Source organism: Ambystoma mexicanum, chromosome 8, assembly GCF_040938575.1.
Source record: "Ambystoma mexicanum isolate Mex_15411 chromosome 8, UKY_AmexF1_1, whole genome shotgun sequence".
Lineage (NCBI taxonomy): Eukaryota > Metazoa > Chordata > Amphibia > Caudata > Ambystomatidae > Ambystoma > Ambystoma mexicanum.
Window position 1 is genome coordinate 405,158,505 of NC_090929.1, and position 22,644 is coordinate 405,181,148.

The window sequence follows — 22,644 nt, forward strand, 5'->3', positions numbered from 1 at the left end:
TACAGTCTTGTTATCCCAGTAGAGAAGACATTACGAAGTGTTGAATTTTGACAAATGCGTCTCGTAATTTTCAACTTTTCATATGATAATTTGCACGTCTTCTCCTGTTGAGGAGCATGGCGCACCGGGATCGAAGCGGTGTAAGGAATGGCCAAGGCGCAAACTGAGTGTATTTGCCTTCTCCCCTTCTCTCCCCACAGTCGGACTGCGCAAGGCGTTTTAGTTGAACTCTGCCTCCACTTATTTACTAGTGGGTTCAGATAGAAATCTGATGAACTCTAAATGAGTAATACTTTTCACATTTAAAAAGACCTTAACGCAATCTCGAGGATGAGCGTTAGTGGGTGGTATTTATTTCAGTAGGATGGTAGTCACATCTTAGTTAACCCAATAAGTAGTTATTGCATCATTTGATCATTTGACTATGTGCCTAATGCCGTAGGCTAGATCATTAGGAATGCAAGCTGTTCAATGGGGTACTGTCTCGGCAAGGCAAGAAAAGGTCCAAGACCTCGTCTTAAACTAAGTATTAACCCAGCTTTGTGAAAAGGTGTATCCTCGGAGATGAGCGTGGTACTTTGTGTATCGGAAGCCAGACCTGAATCATCATCAAACTACATGCGTATCCATAGCACAACATCTTGGAATGGAGGACATTCGGATCCCTGCTGGGAGATCCAGGGTAGGACAATGTATGTCGGGAGTCACATGACTTGCTTGGGGAACTCGGAAGGAACAGTATCATCCCGAATGCAGGATCTTTAGCAAGAGTAAAATCACGTTTGGGCTCTTACACTAGAGGAGGAATGTGTCAATTAAAAGAACTAGGAATGCAGTCAGTCCATCCTCGCGTCAGCACTTGTCCTCAGTGCATTCAGGAATCCTGATTCGGGTCAGAGGATGTGAGCTCCATATCAGAACACAGGTAGTCATCAACATGGCCATGCAGAGATGCATGTCGAATGCTTTATTAGGTGGTCCTATCCTTGCTATCCTTCTGCTAAGTGATGGCCCCAGCAGGCCCACCTCCCCTCCAGTATGGATATGTAATGTGCCACTCTCCTACCAGAAGTCTGCTTGCATCCCCTGCGGGACGCCAGAAGCAGCAGTAAACTAACTGGCAACTCAAGCTGCACAATCAGAAAGCTGAAGTAGATAAAGCCTGCCTCCTGGAGTCCTCTATATAAACGTTTCTTTTCTTGTGCAGCCCCCTTGGCAGTGGACCCATTCAGCTTTCAGCAAGGTCTGAGGCTTGGCCTGCTACCTAGTGCAGTAGCACACTCTCACTGCTCTTTTATTATTTAGCCCACGGCTGTTGTAATGAGCAATGCTTGTCACTGCGATTCAGCAAAAAGAGGAAAACCGCACATGCATTTCTTTGGCCATTCTGACTCATTTCAATGTTGGCTGTCTCTAAACTGCAAGTACATGAAACCCATAAAAGTAGCCAGAAACGTCATGCTATACCGGTTAGAATTGCTGCTTGCTAGGCAGAAATACTGTCGACAAACTATATTGTGAAGAATTCAACCAGCATTAACGATTTAATTTCTAAACATCAGGGCTCAACCGGATAATAAACTGGATATCCTTTGAAGATAACGTGAAAAGCCAAATACTATTTAACCACTTTGCTATCACTTATCGAACTTTAAACACACGTACCACATGTTCCCATTCACAATGCTAACATTTGTACACATTTATGAGTATTTATGTGCAACTGTAGTGCGCCAGCAATTAACAAGTTGCGTTAATAAACATATGTAAACTTTAAAGAAGAAATGATTGCCTGTTTACATCCTTCTCCTAAGGTCTTGTACTTTAATTGTGTGTTCCAGCACGAGACACAGAGCACATTAATGTTTAAAAAAAACACACTGCGTATGGACCAGTGACGCATGAAAGCACGCCCACCTTCCACTCCAAATTCTACCAATCAAATTGTGAGCCACGCATAGAGACACCGACATTATCAGTAGATTACTCACGAAGCACGTGGGCAGTAACTTATGCCAAACTCTTCTCAAGCCTTTCCCTATGGAAAACACTTATAGGGGGGATTTCAGGTAAATTCTAGGCATGGCCCATGTTAAAGTTGCATCAAGTTTGGAAGAGCGGGCATGCAGAATGCTGGTGAGTGTTGCATGGAGCCTGTATAGAAAGGGTTCATGGTGGACAGTTGGATAGGAACAGCAGATGTGGAGGAGCGCCACTTATTTTATTATCTGCCCTCAACTAAGAATAAAGAGGCTTTCCTTTTATAGCCTCGATTAGTTCCTGGAAAGAATCACTCCCTGAATATAAGATTTGACAACAAACTTCAAAGATTCGATCAAGTGGCAAGGGAGACAAACGACCCGACCCCCAATGTCTTCTAACAGCCAATCGCACATTCTGTCTCGTGTATTTCTGAGCCTGCTGTGGGTAGCCTTTCAAGTGTCTTCATGAGGTCAGCCCGTTGCAAGGTGGTTGGCAGAGAACGTAGGGCCCTGCCCAACCATTTCTAAGGGTGCCCTGTGCGGACAGATTGCCTCTGTGCAACAGAAGTGGAGGCCATTGTAAAAGTGGAGACACTACGGACTGTTTGCAGAGTGCAGGCCTGGAAGCACAGAGGCCAGGCACAAGCTGGAGCAATTTCCCTCTGCCAACAGCAGGCGCAGCTTGAGCCATAATGTTTCCAACTGCAGTTGACCACAGTCTTTGTTTTTGTTTGGCTTAGCATTACGAATTCTAGCTGGCACACGCCTGGTACCAAACAGCCATTTTGGCATGCAGTGCAAGTGGCTGTTAAATGCTTGCTGGCTGCTGACAGCAATGACGGACTGTAAGGAAAGACTGGGGCGCATCTTGCTATCCTGAAATGCAAAGCAGGGGTTCAGGATTGTGTGGGTCATTGACCATGAAGTCAGTCGCATGTCTGCCCTTGCATCATCGTGCTGGACTCTCCTAGGCAACTCGGACCTTCGTCACTCTGTAAGAGAATCCCCAAAGAACTGTCCAGTCGCAACATCTCAGAAAGGTTACAGCAGGCCCACATCACAGAAACTGTGCACTGGTGCAAAAATGAAGTGAAATGAAGCCAACGGGCTGGGCCCCACTCCTTATTACCTACTGATCTTTGCACTGGGGAAGAAAAGAAGCGGCCTGTTTGTTGTACCAGGTTTGCTGCATGACAAAAAGAAGCAGGCCTTGTCTCAAAGAAAGCCCCATCTTTCACATTAAAATAGTGGAGTAACGTTTATTCTTGATCCATATTGACACTAAATCGGTGCAAGTGCTCAGTTTTTGCGCCTTCTGTCAAAAATGTTCGTAATTGTGTCCTAATATGAAGCAAGCCGTCGAATATTTGCTTTAATCCCTGTTCTGCTGGCAGGAGCAAACGGGGGAAAACATTTTAATCCATGGCAGAAACCCTACTGTGACATGGATTGACTGACAATAATTTGAGTCCATTGCATATTGTACGTGCAATAAAAGTGGATTTGCCCAATAATTTGCCCCAGTGCAAACGCTAGAAAATCTGGCCCCAGTGCTCTTCAACCACATACAACCCCTTCTAAAATCCCACTTTGCAGTTCACCTGCTATGTCCCTGATTCCTTCAAAAGAGGGGTCACTGAACTTTAGCAACCGAGGCTCCCCTCAAATGCTGGAAGTCGAAGTCCAATGAAGCTTAAGACAAAACCGGGTTCAAGGGTGAGCTGAGCTTGTCCGCACCTTGGTGTCATGGTACAGCCCTTGAAAAAACCTGGAGAAAAACCCAGCCTCCTTTTGGATGACAATGGAAGCTACTAGAAGCCGGTGCACTGCTCTAAATCAGCCTCTGTTCAAGGCAGCATTAACAAAGCAGCCACAACTCTGAAGAAAAGTTTCTGAAATGTTAGGGGTTTAGCTCTGACACCTGAAACTGCCAACTTCCCCGTGCCTTAACAGCTCTGTGATGACTGGATGAAGTTCTTCAATTAAAAGATTGAAGACTAGAGATCCAGCGCCAATGCTGTGGTCCGTCTGAACATTAATCGGATTCCACAGCGTCTTGAACCCCGCCACCTAAGCCCTCGGAATTCACTTCAGTTATTGATTCGGTCATTGTAAAAAAACACAAACCCTTCAAAATGCTCTTGCTGAGCTATGAAATCTGTAGTCCCAAAGTGCACAAGTTGGGACTTCTGATTATTTCACCCACTTTCATACTCCACATGAGAACCCCCTTACATCTTCTCAAGAAACAAAAAGCTGCAGGTGCAGGGGTCTTGTCAAACATCCGACCAGTCTCTGGGCTCTGCCTGTTGTCAAAGCCCTTAAAACCGTTATAGCTGCGCAACTGTCTGAAAGCATTGAGCAAAGCCATATACTAAGTGACTTTCAATCGGGCTGACACCCCCGTAAACTGCCCTAAGGAACGTGAGAGAGGAGGGGCTTCAGTCAGAGCTCAGGGTTTTGTCTGCACTTTGTTCCCGCCTGATTTTTGATAGAGCCAATGGCATAGCAGAGGGCCCCACAGCCATATGTCATGTAGGCAGTGGCTGTGATCCCTCCCTCAGACTTCAAAAAGAAAGTTTCCTTTTTAAGTCCTGCTGACTTCGTATTTCCAATACGGTCCTGTAACGGAAATAATTTCTGTATGAAGGCAGAAGGACTTAAAAAAAGAGACAATTTGTTTTTGTAGTCATAGCCATTCGCAACCCCCCACCCCACAATGACATAGAGGTTTCCATGTTGGAGGCCTCCATGTCACAGGGTGGGGAGTCAGTCTCCCTTCATAAATACATTATTTCCGTTATGGTAATTGGTCCCGTAATGGAAATAATTTCTTTATGAAGGCAGAGTGACACCAAAAATAAGCTATTTCTTTATGATAGGGGTCCCTCCCACACCGTGACATGGAGGCCTCCAACTCCATGGGAGGAACAAGCATTCCTGCTGCGCTGGAGGCATTGTTTCCTGTCCTGGATCAAAGGATACAAAGGTAAGAACATTTATTTTGTGTAAATCTGTGTGTGTGTGCATGTGTGTATATGTGAGTGAGTGCACGGTGTATGGTTGGCTGCCTGGGGGGGGGTGTGGGGAAGAGTATATGGTGAATGGTCTGATTACTTACTGGTGATCTTCATTACTCCTAGTCCTACTCTTCCACGTCACAGTACTTGTGTATGTGGCATGTCGCTTCATACACACATACTGGTATAAATTAGAGGGATGTGGATGTATTGCCTGGCTTAGTTACCTGTAATCTGCATTACTCCTAATCCCATTCTTCCCCATCATAGTACCTACCTATGAAGCAAGGTGCCTCATAGGTAAGTAGTTGGACGAGGGACTTGGAGGTAATTCTGGGCAGAGGAGCTGATTTTGGTGGTTAGGATGGAAGTCTAGGCCAGCCAAGAGTATGAGCAATCTATGATTTGTTGCTGAGCATGGGGGTGCTACTCCTCTGGATATAGCATTTGACTTCTCCATATTCTGCCAATTATTGTTCATGATAGTTGTTTCAGACCCTCCTCTCAAATAGTTTTCCCCAGTTTTGGCTGACCATACTGGTATAATTGGGCCATTCAGGTGCCTCAAAGCTCATTGTCTACGATCCTGTTCAATATATACATGACAGCCTGTCCTGGTGCAGTTTCTTAGCAGTTGTGAGATAGGCTTTAAAAATGTATGCTGATAATACCCAGCTGCATCTCAAAATCTAACAAAACTCGAGGGATTGACCAATATTGTCAGATTGTGTCCTGCATATGACGATGGATGGCCCCCAATCGTTTCTCTGCTTGAACACCTCCAGAACTGAGCTTTTGCTACTGGGCACTGTGCAACCCTGAACCCTGCCCACTAGCATTTTCATAGCTTCCCTGCTTAGGTCGCCCACTATGATCCAAGCCTTATAGCCTCCAAGTGGTAATTACCTTTGCCACTGACTTGTCCTTCATACCGCAGGTAAATGCAGCCAATCTGTTGTCCTTTGACCATCTGAATCGCCTGTGTCAAATAATCTCCTTTCCTCAGGTGTCTCAAATGATACATTTAATCTTGGGTCAATTATGGGCCAGCTATATAGAATCGAAGCTGGTCTACCAGCTAATACAGTACATAGTCTGAGAGGGCTCGGTACTAAGCTGCCAGCCTCTACTTTGACTTAGAGGAGGATAGCCTAGGGGCAACGTGCTCGCCTCGGAAACAAGACGACACAGAGCAACACATGTTCGATATCCGGGTCCGCGCTTAAAAACCTCTGGGTATTAAGCGAGTCATAAACAACCTATCATATCATGGAGAACGTTAACCATGACGTGAACTTTCTACACTGGTGACTGATGAATTAAAGCATACATATATTTGGAATAAACAGACACGTGAGCTCCTCTCTGAGTTCGCGAGGAGGCGGCTTCGTTGGCTTCTTCTAGGAGCCAGAATTTGTTTCACCCAAGAAAGTCTTATTTCCAAAGTTTGCCTGGGCCCGCTACAGATAATCTGAATGAAAACATCAATCAAAGTGTGCCCTGTCTTCCCATCCATTCGGAAGTGTGGCCCTTCGTCTCCTTCCACGTTTTGTCAAGTTTAAGGCCCCTGTATATCAAACATTTTCCCGGTAGCCCTTAGGGAAGAAGCCACATATGTCTTTCCTTAACAAGCTGGAGGAGCTCTTGTTTGGCAAAATGGGTCACAGCCTCACCAGTACCATTTATCTTTGGAGTAAAACCAGCTACAAAAGGTAGTTCATTCCCTCTGAGGTACTCAAGAAATGTCTTTAGTTATTTACTCATTCGTCCGTTCATTTATTCAATTGAAAGGTCTTGTGCCTTGCCCAGAAAACTATCCCTGGTCAAACAACCCTTTAAGTCACAAAAGTGATCCTTGAAAATGTAATGCTTAAGGCCATCTTCCCAAAACCTAATGTCTTCCTGTCAACTGGCAAAAGGGCGATAATAGGGTGTTACGTTGCAAGTACGAAATGCGCATGCGCGAGCCTCATTATGGCCACGCATGCGCGAGCCTTGTTATGGCCACGCCAGTTGCCGCTAGGACCTCATCAGCACCACACGCATCTCCGTGTCTCTGTGTACGAGTGAGTGGGCAAGCGTGAAGGAGGCGGCCCGAGGCACGGGTTTAGCCTGCAACATTGGCGACGAGGAACGGCTGCCACAAAAAGGAGTATTGGTGCGCGCAAGTGCATCAATCCCACACCCTTTCTCCGACGCAGTCCGGACTGGACATGATAGCGGGCGGCCATTTTGTTTTCAGCGCGTGGCGTAGTTGCGGCCCATGAGGGAGCTTGTGCGCTACCCACGTGCTGTGGAGAAACTTCTAGCCAATTTTTGGAATCCCCGTGGCTCTCCCATCCCAGAGGGCTGCAAATTTGGTCCGTGAGGTCCCCATTTCTCTACATGGTGGAGAGGATGCCTGCCAAGCCTGGGATCACAGTTTCTAGAGCTCACTGAAGGTGAGGACACACCACAATCCACTGCCTACACGTCCAGTTCTGAGGTAGACCTGAGAAGAACAGGTTTGCGGCCTCTTTCTTGAAGTGAGATGCCTGTGTGACCTGTGAGGATGTGCGGCAGTGACAGTGAGACGACAGCACCGGTAAGAATGGCCCGGCGACAGCAGGGTTCATTAGCGCCCGTGCAGGAGTTTGATACCTCAGGCCCACCCTCTAAACTGGGACCCAAGTGGCTCATCTGGATAAAGAAATTGTACATGTTTTTCAGGGCGACAGGGAGGACTATGATGATGCGAAGGTCGCCACATTATTATATTCGGCAGGCACTGAGGTGCTGTGCATATACGAATCCTTTAATCGCCAAGTGGTGACATATGCTGCTTTCAAAACTGCGCTCCAGAACCACTTCGTCCCACTGTCCAACATTGTTTTTGACAGGTTTGTGATGTGTGGTGAGAGACAACACGATGATGAATCGTTGGACCAGTTCTGCGCACGCCTGTATCAACTGTCGAGCACGTGCAGGTGGGACAATGAGGAGGTAATGATAAGGAACCAGGTGATACAGGGATGCAGCTTCAGCAAGCTAAGAAGGCAGATCCTGAGAGAGCCAGGCATGACATTAACGCAAATCCTTGACAACGGCAGGGTGTATGAGCTCGCAGAGAGCAGAGGCGCAAAGATGGACGCCACAGTACGCTGTGCAAAGGAGAAGAAGCGTTCGCCATAGGGATGTCCACCCCAACAAAAACACGCTGGAGCCAGAAGCGCCAAGAAGCATCCTCCACTCAAGGCTCCCCGGTAGTGTGCCAGTACTGCGGGTATGACTTGCCGCACACAGAAGAATGCCCAGCAAAATCAAGGGTGTGTGGGAGGTGCAATACACTTGGCCACTATGCAAGGATGTGCCGAGTGGCAGCTCCGGTAACGACGCACAGAGGACCCGCAAGAGCAAGTGGGGGCGGTTTTAGGAGGCCACGAAGCGTCGTCACACTGGAACAGGAAGCTCAGACTCCACATTGTGGAAGAAGAGGAGGATGACGAAGACATTTTCTTCATTTTAAGTCTTTCCACAGGTACCAAGCGAAGGAGACAACCCACTTGTGTCGTAGACATCCAAGGTGCCCCCAAACTGGTACTGATCGACACAGGGGCCTCTGTGTGTGTGTTGGCCAAGGAACACTACAAGGCAATCCCTGGTCCACCGCTGCTAGACAAATCAAAAGCGAGGATCTACACATTTGGAGGCGACACGCCTTTGCCGATACTAGGTGTTTTCGTTGCACCTGTGACACATGGTCAGGAGGCCATCAAGGCGCGATTCTACGTCACCGACGTCAGTCCACACTCACTTCTGAGCTGCGCCGCATCGTAGGCACTCAATATTGTACATTTTACACTTGAATTATATCATGCCGATATTGAACAACTTTTGGGCAAGTTTTCAAGCATCTTCCAAGGGGTGGGCAAACTAAAGGAGGCCCCAGTACGCCTCCACATTGAGGAAACTATCAGACCCACAGCCCTCAAACACCGGAGAATCCCCTTCCACCTCAGATCGCAAGTAGAGAAGGAACTGCAATCGCTTGTCGAGATGGACATTTTGAAAGAGTGGAGGGACCAATGCCTTGGGTCGCACCAATTGTGGTAGCGCCAAAGCCAAAACAACCTGGTGCGGTCCGCATTTGTGTAGGCATGCGACTCCCTAATGCCGCTATCAAACGCGAGCGCCATATCACACCAACACTGGATGATATTGTGAGCAAACTGCAAGGGGCCAAGGTCTTTTCAAAGCTAGACCTGCGGTCCGGGTATCATCAGCTAGAGCTCCACCCGGACTCGCAATACATAACATTTACCACCCATGAAGGCCTCTATCAATTTAAGCGCCTCAGCTTTGGGGTGTCCTCTGCCGCCAAAGTGTTCCAAAACACAATAAGAGGAGCGTTGGCGGGTCTAAAGGGAGTGCTCAACATGAGCGATGACATTCTGGTGTTTGCATCATCTCAAATAGAACACATGAAGCAGTTAGAACTAACCCTAAAGAGGCTGAGTGAGCTGGGCCTGATGCTGCATCGGGGAAAATGCGAGTTCTTCCAGGATCGCATTGGATTCTTTGGCTTCATCTTTCACGCAAATGGGATATCACCTGACCCGGAAAAGGTCCACGACATCCGGGATGCCGATGCACCTCAATCTCACACCGAGGTGCGCAGCTTTCTCGGTATGGTGAACTATTGTGGACGCTTTATAAAAGGACTCGCATTACTTTTGGAGCCGCTTTGCGCACTGACCAAGACCGATCTACCATGGACATGGGACAAAAGGGAGCAGCAAGCGTTCCAGGACTTAAAAAAGGCACCTTCAGATCAGGACACAATGGCATATTTTGATCCAAAGGCTGATTCAGAAATGGTGGTGGATGCCAGCCCGGTGGGGTTGGAGGCTGTACTCATGCAAGCGGATGCCAGAGGAAACATGCGCCTGATCGCCTATGCCAGCAAGGCCCTAACAGAGACCGAAAGATGATATTCACAAATCAAAAGGGAGGCGCTAGCTATCCTGTGCGGCTGTCAGCACTTTCGCCTTTCTATCTTGGGGAAACCAGTAGTGGTGGTGATGGACCACAAACCGCTGATACCAATCTAGATGGGTGTTGTGCAAGCCCCCGCCGCGCATTGAACAGTGGATGCTGGCTCTCATAGAGTATGGAGTGAAATTGGTGTACAGGCCAAGAATAAACAATCCTGCTGACTACCTGTCCCGCCACCCAAACAGCAAAAATGAGGAAGGTCAGGGGGAGTTGGTAGAGTGTCAGGAACTTGTCCACAATGTCGTTGAGGCACTATCAAGGGAGGTGGTGGCCCGAGAGTCCAGCGACGATGAAATCTTCAAGATCATACGGCCAGCCATACAGAGCGGAGAGTGGAAGGAGGTCCTCAACAACAACACGATGTGTGAGGAGAGGGCACAGAAAGATCTACATGCACTGTGGAAAGTACGAGATGAGCTTTCTGTCTCAGAAGATGGACTCCTACTACGTGGACGACAGATCGTTGTCCCGCAGACACTGGTGTCCCGAGTCCTGGATCTGGCACACACCGGTCACCAAGGTGTTGCAAAGACAAAAGCACGTCTAAGGCCGAAGTGTGGTTCCCCGACCTAGAGAGCCAGGTGGAAGGACATGTGAGGAGGTGTATACCGTGTCAAGCAGCAAGTCCAGAAGAAAGGGTGCCTCCCATAAAGACAGGACAGGAGCGAACTCCCGTGGGGTACGGTTCACGCAGACTTCGGCTCGGCTGGGAGTGGAATGTATTTTTTGGCTGTTGTCGACCAGTGGTTGAGATACCCTGAGGTTTAGCTCATGGACCCTACTGCAAGTGATCACACAATCTTGGCTCTCGAAAAAATCTTCGCAACTCATGGCTTCCCGATCATTCTCTGCTCCAACAATGGTCCACCATTCACTGGAAACCAGTTTGCACAGTACATGAAGGAGAAAGGAATACAGCACAGGAAGGTCACGCCACTCTGGCCATGGGCAAATGGGGATGCGGAAAGGCTAATGAGGACATTGAATAAGGTATTCTGCATCTCAGCAAACGGCGGAGGAGAGCTGAAGAAAAACATGTTTGAATTCCTACGGGAATATAGAACGACCCCCCACCAATCGACCGGGGTGGCGCCAGCGGAAGCACTATTCGGACGCTGCCCGAGAGGACTAATCCTGGAAATAGAAGGGCGCGAGCCGGGTGTGATCGACAACGACCAAGTTCAAGAAGAGAGAGCAGCCAAGAATGCCAAGGAGAGCGAGAGGAGAGGCCTGCTAGAGAAGGAAGTAGCGGTAGGAGACTCTGTCCTGGTCAAGAACCGCAGTCCAGAGGGGAAGCTATCACTCACATACGAGCCACAGCCGTGGACGGTCATGCACGTGAAAGGAGAGATGGTAACGGCGGCCAGCGAAAGGGGAACGATGACTCGCAACAAGTCGTTCTTTAAAAAGATCGAAGTGCGTGACCGCGGAGTAGAGCAGGAGAACACAGCGACACGAGAAGAGAGTTGCCCTGATGCGGACAGGCTGGAGGATGCGCCACCAATCAACATCATGCCACTGCCGACCCCACAGAGTAGCAGCAGGTATCCGGAGAGAGGGGCGCCGACCACCGATACGTTTCAAGGACTATATCATGGACTCAGGAGACTGAGCCGGTATAGGGCTATGACATTTGACTCACGTTGAGTCTGGTTAACATCAATTGCTTTACTGTTGTTTAATGTTTGTTTTTGTTTAAAGAAAAGAAGGGATGTTACGTTGCAAGTACGAAGTGCGCATGCGTGAGCCTCGTTATGGCCACGCATGCGCAGATGCAATAAAGACGTTCCGTACGGCAGTTGCCGCCGGGACCTCATCAGCACCACACACATCTGTGTCTCTGTGTACGAGTGAGTGTGCAAGCGTGAATGAGGCGGCCCGATGCACGGTTTAGCCTGTAAAGTGGGGTACATCTCTCCACAAAAATAAGATCCTCCCCTTAGAGCTCATTGCATTTTTGACTAGAACATGGCAATTCGAAACATACAAATATACTGACAACCCACTTTGGGGCTCATTCTGATTTTGGTGGTAATTCAGTCGTAAATTGCTTGAATTACCACCAAAATCAATTACCATTACCTCTACGCAGTCCCGTGGACATAACATGGGATCATGAGTGGGGACAGGTGAGTGTAAATACCCATTCAAGGATTCCATGGGCATTCGCATAGAGTTATCCAGAGCAGTCATTCTGCCGCCGTGATTCAGCTGATTTTTGGCATTAAAGTGGAGGATTTACCAAGCTCCTTTAAATCCAAGCTCATAATTTGGCGATACAGTGAAGTGTCATTCATTCTACTATAAAAAAGTGGCAGTAACAGAATGACACTCACTTTTGTACAGCAAGGCCAAACTTGCAATGAGGCCCATTGTCGTTGCAGTACATGGGTCCAGAGTTTTTATAGGCTCTTTGCCCTTTCCCACAAGCACATTATTGCTTTGAAATAGACGGTGGGGGTATAATCACTATCTGAAAATAAATGTAAATACAATTAAAAACTTTGGGCACACAGCCTTTATGAAGTGGTTACTGGAGACCATTCAAAATATGCATGGTGGGCTGGTTCCATCAGAAGTGCTCATCCTGAATGTTGTTTTCCTAGTTATTTTTATAGGATGCCTAGCAGCTTACACAGACATTCTTTTCTCAAGATCCTTAAAATATCTTTTTTTGTTTTTATTGTGTTCATGGTTTTTACACAAAAACCTTACACAGATAATAATAGAAAGAAAAAATAAAGGAAAAAGGGAACAAATAGCAGATACATGATACTATACAATACATTACTAAACATGAGAACTTGTTCTAAAAGATCAAAGGATAAACGTACAATCCTTTTATCTTATAGATGGACGTTCATTATGTTGTTTTTTTCCCCTAGTGCTTCTTATTTCGTTGTGAAAGAGTCCTAGAAGCTTCCTATTGTGCTCCTATATTTATTCTTCTAAAAAACCAACAGGTCTGCTTTAGAAGTTCCATTAACCCTTTACAGTATCCAGCTGCACCGATTGCACGGCGAGGTGAGAGATCGTCTGAGGACTGTCTAGAACATACAGGTCCCAGGTTGGAATCCTGACTGTTTTGCCTCATCCTTGTGTCTTTCTGAAGTCAATAATGTGAGTGCTGTTGGACTGGGTGATAGTAGCAGCTGCTCTTCACAGTCCTAGAAAACGACAGGTTCCACCATAGGAAGTACTGCTATTATGGTATGGTTACTGCCCAGCAGGAAAATAGCACATACGGGGTGTTTACCAGTAGGATTGTGGGTGCTCAGTGCACTGGTATAGTTTTAACAGTCTGCTCCGAGTGTAAGTATGAGAGGAAAATGTCAGCAGCAACTAAACTGGGATGAAATCATGCAAATGGAATAATTGTACTCATCAGATTGCTTTTTTATGTACATTTCTCAGCTCTCTTAAGTTTCCCCTGGCCATAAGTGAGAATGCCATCCAGTCCTGTTTTCCCCCTTTGTATTCTGGGACTTGCAGTTTTTTCTTTTTCATTTGAAATATAGGAAAACTATATGTCCCAGAATTCAAAGCAAAAACCAGGACTGGATGCCCTGCTCACGGATGGCATCGGAAAACTTGAGAGCTCTGATTTCTAGTGTGTCTAGACCATTTTACTGGTGACCAAATTAAATGGAATGACCCCATGCTGAGTAAATGATGCTTACAAATATGTTTCCTTGTTCACAGGAGAGACGATCAAGATAGTGATCGAAGACTATGTGCAGCATCTCAGTGGATATTATTTGAAACTACAGTTTAACCCAGAGCTGCTCTTTGGCGTGCAGTTTCAGTATCGCAATCGAATTGCAGTGGAATTCAACCAGTTGTACCACTGGCACCCTCTCATGCCGGACTCCTTCAATGTCAAGGGACAAGAATACGCCTACGAAAAATTCCTCTTCAACTCCTCCATTCTCCTGGATTACGGCGTGGAAGCTCTCGTGGAGTCTTTCACAAATCAGCATGCAGGCCAGGTAGCCGATCACACCGCTTCTTTTCTCAAGGTTTTAATCGATGCTTTTACTGTGGGAAGAGTGGACACCATTTTGAAGTTTTTTTATCTGTTAGATACAATGGGCATTTTATGGCTAACGCTCCAAATATTGCATTAAAATGGATGCTTATAAATACATAGTCCAGATACACATATTATTCTGATCAATATGTGTTTGAATACAAAATCAGGAACAATTTGAAAATCAATGTTTAACTCTAATGATGGTAGATATAGATTACTGACACAATTACTGTCTGGTTGAGTAAACCTATGGGCGCAATTACTTCTCTTTTAACCCAAGCTGTAATTAACAGTTGTCTAGTCTTCAGTAGACTTGGTATGACCCCAATTGAAACCAAATAGCAATGCAGCATTAACCAATAATAATACAATACCAGATCTTTCTGTAGAGAATCATGCCAGATTCCTCCTGCTTCTAAGAGCTGTACTTGTTACCCATGTTAATGGTTGGGTGACAGTAGGGGAGAATATCAACACTCCATGCCACAGTTTAGTTGATTCTTCCATGTCTGATAGGCGGGTGTCGGAGAGTTCACCTATGTTTCCATTTCTTTCAAATTCTCATTCGAATCTCGTATCAAACTTCAGGATTGAAAATTATTTCTACACAGATGACATCGAGGGGTTTGCTACCAGCGATCGCCTCGACCAGCAAAATGTCCCCTAGAGCAAGGCTTACCTTTAACTAATGACACCCGTTTATAGGTTGGCCACGAATATAGAGAGTAAATAAGGATAGGTGTGGTAGTATTCTACAATAAAGACTCATGTGGAATCTATCGCACCAATAATTAAGCAATATGCCCCGAGCGGTGGGGCGGGCATTACCGACTCAGGTAATGCCCCGGGGCCCATAGTTACAGCGATATATAGTCAACAAATGCCCCGGGGCATTACCTGAGTTGGTAATGCCCCTGCTGTGAGGGGCATATGGCTATTAGTACCCCGGCCCACAATATCTGCGTGACTGGGGCACTAAAAGCAATTTTTTCTGTCCTGAAACACCGTGGCCCTGCTCCACTCCGAGTCTCCACACGGCTGGAGGCTGCCATCGTCCCCCACTGGGGACAAAGGAACAAGAAGTTAAGTGGGGTGGGCAGGGAGGAAAGAAAAAAAAAGCCATACCCAAATCCCCGGCGGGGGGCGAAGGCATCCTCTCAGCCGTGGGGAGGCTCGGAGCGGGGATGGCCCCGCTTTGAGCCTCCTCATTGGCTGAAGGGCTGTCACGCCCCCTGCCGAGGACAAGGCAGCTGGAATCCTGGCCGAGAATCGAAGGATTCTCAGCCGGGTAACGACCCGGCGAGTGCCAATCAGAATGCGTGTTGCATTCTGCTTGACTCTTGCCAGGTACTAATATATATTATTACCTGGTGAAGGGGAGTGTGGCAGCCTCCCAGTCAATGTGGAGGCTCACATGTCTATTGCACCGGTAAAGACCCTGCTCCGATTCTCCTCAGAGCGGAAGGCCACTATCATCCCTCTCCGGGGTGAAGGTAAGTGGGCTCTCCCCCTTGTCCCCCGACTGTTACCCCCAGATCCCTTTTCCACATTTCCAACCCCTCCACCCCCACCCCACTTACCTTGTGCTTCTGTGTCCTTGATAGGCGCATTCCCGATCCGGCAATGTGTGCCATGGACGGGGAGAAGGTTTACCTTCTCCCCGATCCATGGAGGCCATCTTGATTTGTAGTTTTTATCTTGAGCTGAGAAACGGCAAACATGTTGTTTGTCAACTCAAGATAAAAACACTATTAGTACCTCCAGTTAAATGTGGCTAATAGCAGTAACCCCCTCGCAGGGGCAGCATTACCGGTCTGGTAATACCGCAGGGCTAGCGTTAAGGCCCTAGCATCACTGGCCCTGTAACTGATGCCCCAGGGCATTAAAAAAACTGGAATGCCCTCCCAATTTATGGCCTAAATAACATTCTATTGACCTTCAAAACGGCCCACAAAGCGCTCCATCCATATTAGAAAGATGCACCAGTGGTCTGCAGAGAGGTCCTCTCTCTCCCATAGCAACAAATCCCCACGGTGCACATTGAAATAACTCATTAAAAACAAGATCTGTATCTGTATATATGCACATTATATTTGTTACGGGTCTGTGATGTCCCCATTTTTATTTTATTTTGTTTTATTACACACCATTTACACACCAGTAACTCGACAAGCATTGGGGCATGGGAGAAGGCATAAACACTGAGGACTTCCACGTAAAAGACAAGACAACTATGTCGGAGATAATGGGGTCATCTTTAATAAGACTTATTTAAATAAGTGAGTTTTTTACTTTTTTCAGAAGGATAATATCTAGTTTTATATAGCACTACAAGCCCACAGGCATCTGAGCATGGAGATAGCAGTTGATATTATTATCCCACAGCGTGGTACTAAATTTATCGATGAAAGGTTGAGTTGGCCCTGCCGGGATTCGAACCTGCCACGGCAGGCTGCACACGCATGTCAGAAACGAGCGCTCAGCTCGCTGTGCTATCTGACCTGATAAAAAGGTTGCTTTTTGGGGGTAAAGAATTCCAGGCTAAAGAGGCTGTGTAAGAGAAACATGTACCATTTGCTTTCATTTTCTGAGGACAGGGCATTTTAATAGCATGGTATTGCCGGATCTCAATTGTTTTTTCAGCTGGTAGAGGGTAACTCTCTTTTTCAAGTAATCTAAGCCTATCGCATAAGCAATTTTATGTACAACCATCTTAAAATGTATTCTAGCTCTGATAGCTAGCCAGTGAAGGGATTTTCGATGTCGTGTAATGTGTTCTCCTCGTGGCACTTGTTTAATGATACGAATAGCGTCATTTTGTATCACTTGGAGGGCATGCAGGTCTTTTTTGGAAGCACCTCCCAGCAGTGCGTTACAATAGTCTACTCTACATAAAATGGTGGCTCTAGCCAGGCTTTCGCAGTTTGTCTGAAATCATTGGTCTTATCTTCCTCAAAATCTTCATATAGTACCGGGTATTATGTAGCACTCCATTCACCTGAGTCTCAGAGCTGGCCGAGCAATCTAAATGGGTGCCAAGTGTTTTGACTTTTGATTGTGTTTTTATGGTACAGCCATCAAGCAGAAAATGATCATACCTTGGGTCTAATTTCTTTCTTGCAGACGTAGAACCAAAAATTAATTAACCCCTTTTTAGAGTAATTTAAGCAAATCCAGTGCTTCAGCGTCCATTGCTTTACTTTCTTAAAGAGAACATCTAAATTGTGAGTCCTGATCATGGTCCCCTGTCGGCTCCAAGAAAAGCTGCGTGTCATCAGCATAATTTGTGAAGCGGACTTGTTTTCTTCTAACATTTCACACAGTGATTCCATATAGAGGTTGAAAAGATTCAGAGATATGCAAGCTCCTTGCGGCCCTCCAATGGTAACAGGAGCATAAGTAGAGGCTGCATCGCCCCAATGAATGAAAGAAAGAGTGGATCTACTTCATAGCATTAGATGAGCACTTTACCATATCAGTGTTCCCACTGCAATCTTCACCCTCCTCCACCAGAACATCAACCTACTGTTGGGGAGATGTTGGAACCCCACCCGGGCTTCTGGGGGTCTGAGCTATGGGAGACCCAAACACCTCCCACTTTGCCCAAAGATATGCAGTCGAGTCCCAAGCAGGCAGCGACATGTTCCAAACTGTGTTTATTTCTGGGCAGCAAAAAAACACATGGAGAGCTTCGTGCACAGCGAAAATCCAGGCACCGTATCCCCCGGGGCTGGCTTGCAAGCCAGCTTTGTAACACACTGCAGGCTGACCTCACAGAATTGGACCAGCTCCCAGAAACCTATCTCATCCTGCTATTGGCTGCTAAGTGATAGGTTACCTATGTAGCCCTTATAGAAAGCCTGACCATTGGACATTAGGACTTTTGCGTCAGTGGGTTGGTTTATCTGTGCCACCCCAATTACCTAATTCTAAAATTGTTGCAGTATTAATTTGTTCCCATCAGTTTTAGCTGAAACAGGCTTTTCGCCCCTGGGCTCTGTGTTCAATGGACAGAGCTGAGCCATTCTTGTTACAATTATGTTTCAAATGACGTGTTAGTCTTGCGAAAATGTCTTTAGAAAGGAATCTTATCTTACTGTAAGACCTTGGCTGCTGCTGGATTTGCGAGGAGCATTGCTGAAGTGAGCACGAATCTCCACTGCGGCTGGCGTTCAGTGAGACAAATGCACTTGGCTGCAATTTTCCTGAAACATGGTTTTACACTGTGCAATTAGATCAGGTTAGTTCATATAGGTATCTACAAGCCTTTAAACGGGGATTCTTGTGTTTTGTAGATTCTGGTATTGCTGCATTGATAGCATGTAGGTTGCAATGTTGGTGAAGTGGGTGTCTTTCAGAATATTTGTCACCCATGGGTGCGCTGGGGCCTGGTTCAAATGATAAGTGCGCTCCTTATTCTTCCTGCTGTTCTGTCTGTCGATGTGCCTGGGGTGAGGGGGCTGGGGTATGATCTCGATTTTTCCATCTTCAGTCTCCCCTCTGGTCGACATTGTAGACCACAACACCAAGCAACATTCATCTCCTTCCGCTCTTCATATCTTTGTCAATTCTTTGAAGTGTCCATAATTGTTCACATTATTGTCAATGAACAGTACATGTAGGAGTGTTCTCCTTCTGCGTTCCACCACACTCACTTCTCTTCGTACTTCCTTGGATCACAGGGAGTGTCCACCTTTATTACTGCTGGAACCATGTCGCACACCGCTATCTTCTCCCTTAGTCCGGCTCTTCCTTTCACCATGTTTTTTATTTGCATTCCTATTTCTTGTTCTGTTGATCTCTCGCATCTTGCAATGTATCTTGATCTTGCACGATGATGCTGAGCTCGGTACTAGTGCTTCCGTTATCACCTTCAATCGACTAGCCAGTCATGAGGGCACCCATTGCTATGGAAACGCTACCCAGTTCTTGTCCTTCTCTGTTCACATGTGTATTCTGCTGAACAGTCTTTTGTGTGCTGGTACTTCTGTCTCGCTCTAAGTAATTCCCCCCCTCTCTTCACTCCTCTGTCTGTTTCTCTTCTTCCGTTGTTTGTGCTTTTTGTTCTTTGTGCAGTCACCTCCTCTTCCTTCTGTTGTTTTCCATCTTGGGGAATGTGTCATGCTTCACATCTTCCTTGGGCATCACCAACAAGGGCATGCTGATGCGCACCAACGAACAGTCTCCTCCCCAATTCAGTGGTAGTTTCTCTTGAACTTTAGATGCATATGCTCAATAGTAGTCCATAAGCACTGATGTTCCTGCTCTCATCTCCCTACTTTCCTCAACCTTCTTGCATCCAGCATTTTCGTCCACTTCTTTTCACTGTTGTGCTGGTAATTTAAGGCTAGTGCCTTCTATAGGTCCTTCTTCATTCTCCACCCAAGTCACCATCTTCTCTCTCTTGTCCCACTCTGTTAGGCACTTATCATATTTTTCTCTTTATTTTTTTTTCTTCTTTGTTTTTTCTTTTCTTTTTCAGCTTGCTCACTGGTGCATTTGCTAGTGGTTTCTTCTCTCTCTGGCCACTTGCTACATACTGTTGTTCTTCAATGAGCTGCCAGTAGTTCATCGTTGGTAGTGTCTTTATGTAATCTTCTTTCATAGGGGATTGCCTCTTTTTTTTACATTTTTTTTTTATATCAATCTCAATGTTGCTGTCTTCCCTTGCAATCTTCTTAACACGTTGAGATACATGGGTGTTGTGCTCTGCTGTAGTAATTTCTGTTGTAATCAATTCTTTGAAGGCATATGTTATTAAAGAGCAGTCAGGACAGCGCTCCCCAGTGGTGTCCCTACCAATTTGTACATGTGTGCATGTTGTTTGTTGCTTCTGCTATGTGTGTTATGTGTATGTTTTACTCCCTGTGTGTCTGCCCTTACCTCTCCTTACTTTGGCAGCAGCTTTTTCCTCACCCACTGACACCGTAAGTCTTCCTGCTTGGGTTAGGGAATGTTAGTAGGGATACAGCAGTAGTGCTCACTAGTACATATAATTTTTAAATGACCACCCCCCATTATTTCGTTCATCATTAAGAGTCCCATCATGATAATAAAAGTCCTTATTTACTTGCCCATACCCACTTACGCTGCTGGGTCCTTGCAGCTGATGAGATGATAAAGTTGCCCGCCTGAAAATCGCAAGTAAGACGTTAATACGTTAGTACTTGTTCGTAACCTCAAGCTCCGCAAACTAAATCACGAAGGGCAAAAATGAAACCTCCCCCCGGACACTTCTTGTTGAGGGTTTCTCATTGTGGGTCGGGCAGTGTATGCACTGTATTCAAGTTGTGGACAAGTTTGGGCTTTGTATTCAATGTAAGCGAGGAAATATACTTCAGGGAAAAGTGCTCTAGGGGTCTGACATATTGGGAAAATTGAGCGGGAAACGCTTCAGAATGGTTCAATGAGTAGGCCTCAGGGTGACTAATGGGAGATAACGTTAAGGAAATTTCCTACACAGTTCTAACAGCATACTGTTGGGTGTCCTGACCCACGTTTAAGCTACCCTGCTACAACATTTGGTGCTGTGGGCTTAGAAAATTCAAGATGGCGGAAAACCCACATGTGCGCCGAAATCCAGGAAAGCTGCGCAGTTTGTGCGCCCACCAAAATGGTTGCCTCACTTGCCACCCACCAGTGCGAGAATGAAAGGCCGGGTTGCCATGAGGGAAATGGGCTGCCAAAGGAAAAACAGTAGCGCCGGTTAGCTTCAAAGCGCTTTAAAACCACCATTGGACTACCCGCACAGTAGTCTGAAACCATTGGGAATGGCAATGCTGATTGCCAAATGCAACCTAGAATTGTGGGGAATTCATTTCTTAAATCCCAAAAATGGGTGCAGTACCAGTACTCACCACTATCCAAAAGCCGGCGTTTTAAAACCACTCTGTGTGTTTTTCTGAAGGCAAGCAAAATGCCTATTTCAAACCTTGCAACATGTGCAAAATATTCACTGAACACCAGCAGACATTTGGCAGAATGGAGTTTTGTGTGCCTACAAAATCTGGGAAATGAAGAGCCCAAAAACAATGCTTATAACAAAAATGCTATGGAGTCAGCAGCTTAAGCCTAACTACAACTGGATTTAAAACCACCAAAATCGAAAATGTTAAATTAAATGAGTGACCTATGTTTGGTGTCACATGCCTTTGTAACTGTTGAAATGTCATAGTTTTGCGCTTAGAATCAGCATTCTAGCTGCATGTGTAAAATTACAAGTTATTTTAAAAGCAACAAAAAGTTAGCTGAAGGTCTGGCTTAAGGAACTTGATTTTGCCTAGCAACTACCCATCAGCAGTGAAACTTGAGTCACCACTGTGTTCCCAGGCCAACCTTCCTTTTGCTGCCCAGGCTAAGGATATGCCATCTATCTGATAATTGAATTTCCTGTGCTCTGCCAGAGAGTGAACAAAGCCCTCTCCACTCAGGCAAAGGTTTTTTATTACAGACGTCGTAAAAAGTGGCTTCCTCCTGGAGAAGCTGGGAGGAGCACTGCCTGTGAGAAGCAAGCTGGCTTGGCAGAAACTGGAAAGACTGGTTTCTGTACCATGTGACCTGAAAAGACACACCCCTGCAGCAAGGATATGGTTTTATAAAAAGGGGGATAATTCATAGAGCGGACATGTGAAAATTTTATAAATGATACCATAATTCTTGTGATTTTTCTGCCCACAGTTTAAGACGTGGTAGGAACCGGTGGTATGTTCAGGGGGGTTTTAGCGGAAAAGTGGATATTACTCTAAATGTGTGCATGTTAAAAATCTGAAACTTCATCAGTTAATGTCCCTACCCCCTGCACACATGTATGTAAAGTTGGGTCCATGTCGGAAATTGGAAAAGCAGTTAAAAAGTCAATTATGTACCCTCTTTGAATGCAAGCTCCGAGAATGAGCAGATTTGGACATAGACATGGCTAAATTCAGCCACACCATGTATATGTAATTTTAAACAAATGTGTACCTGTGCAAATATGTTTTTAGGTCAGATATAGATTGTGTGTAAAGTTGACAGGGGTGGGTTCTCTGTATCATAAACAGACCTCATCCTGATGACACTTCATTTCATTCCCCCAATCAAGTAAGAAATGGAAGTTTGACCAATTAGAAGCTGAGAGAGAGGTAGGGTCAGTGATGCTAGAACACACCCACATTCTAAACACATAAAAGCAGACAGACAGGACAGATAGGGACCTTCAAAATCCATCTGCCGCTGAAAGCTCTGCCGGAAAAATCCATACTTACCTCCATCAAACTCCAGAAAGCCAAACTAGAGACTTCAATCTATCCAGAGCAGAGAGACCCAAAGAACCGGTGCCTAGCAGAGACCAGACCCCTGTGAGCAGTTCCAGAGGCCAGGCGCTGTGAGCAGAACCCGGAAAGACCTGACCAGACTGAAGTCCGTGACCAAGTCGCTTTCCTGTTCAAAATCTCTTGTGAGTACTTAGCAAAACTCAGAACACATCTCTTAGTTTAAATTCATCTAATTCAATCTATTTAACCTAAGTAGAACTGCCTCCTAGCTGTCACCTGTCATTCTAGCTGCAAAAATTTGTCACTTGTCATTTTGAAAAAGT

General features: G+C 46.0%; 1 protein-coding gene across 1 annotated transcript in view; it reads left to right on the top strand.

Annotated features, from left to right (window-relative positions):
- The window catches only part of LOC138471995 (prostaglandin G/H synthase 1-like), a 633,283-nt gene that overhangs the window by 589,369 nt on the left and 21,270 nt on the right, over positions 1-22,644 (top strand). The window contains exon 9 of the mRNA XM_069609901.1: positions 13,739-14,025. Coding sequence (XP_069466002.1) covers positions 13,739-14,025 — 287 coding nt within the window. The remainder of the gene's footprint in view (positions 1-13,738; positions 14,026-22,644) is intronic.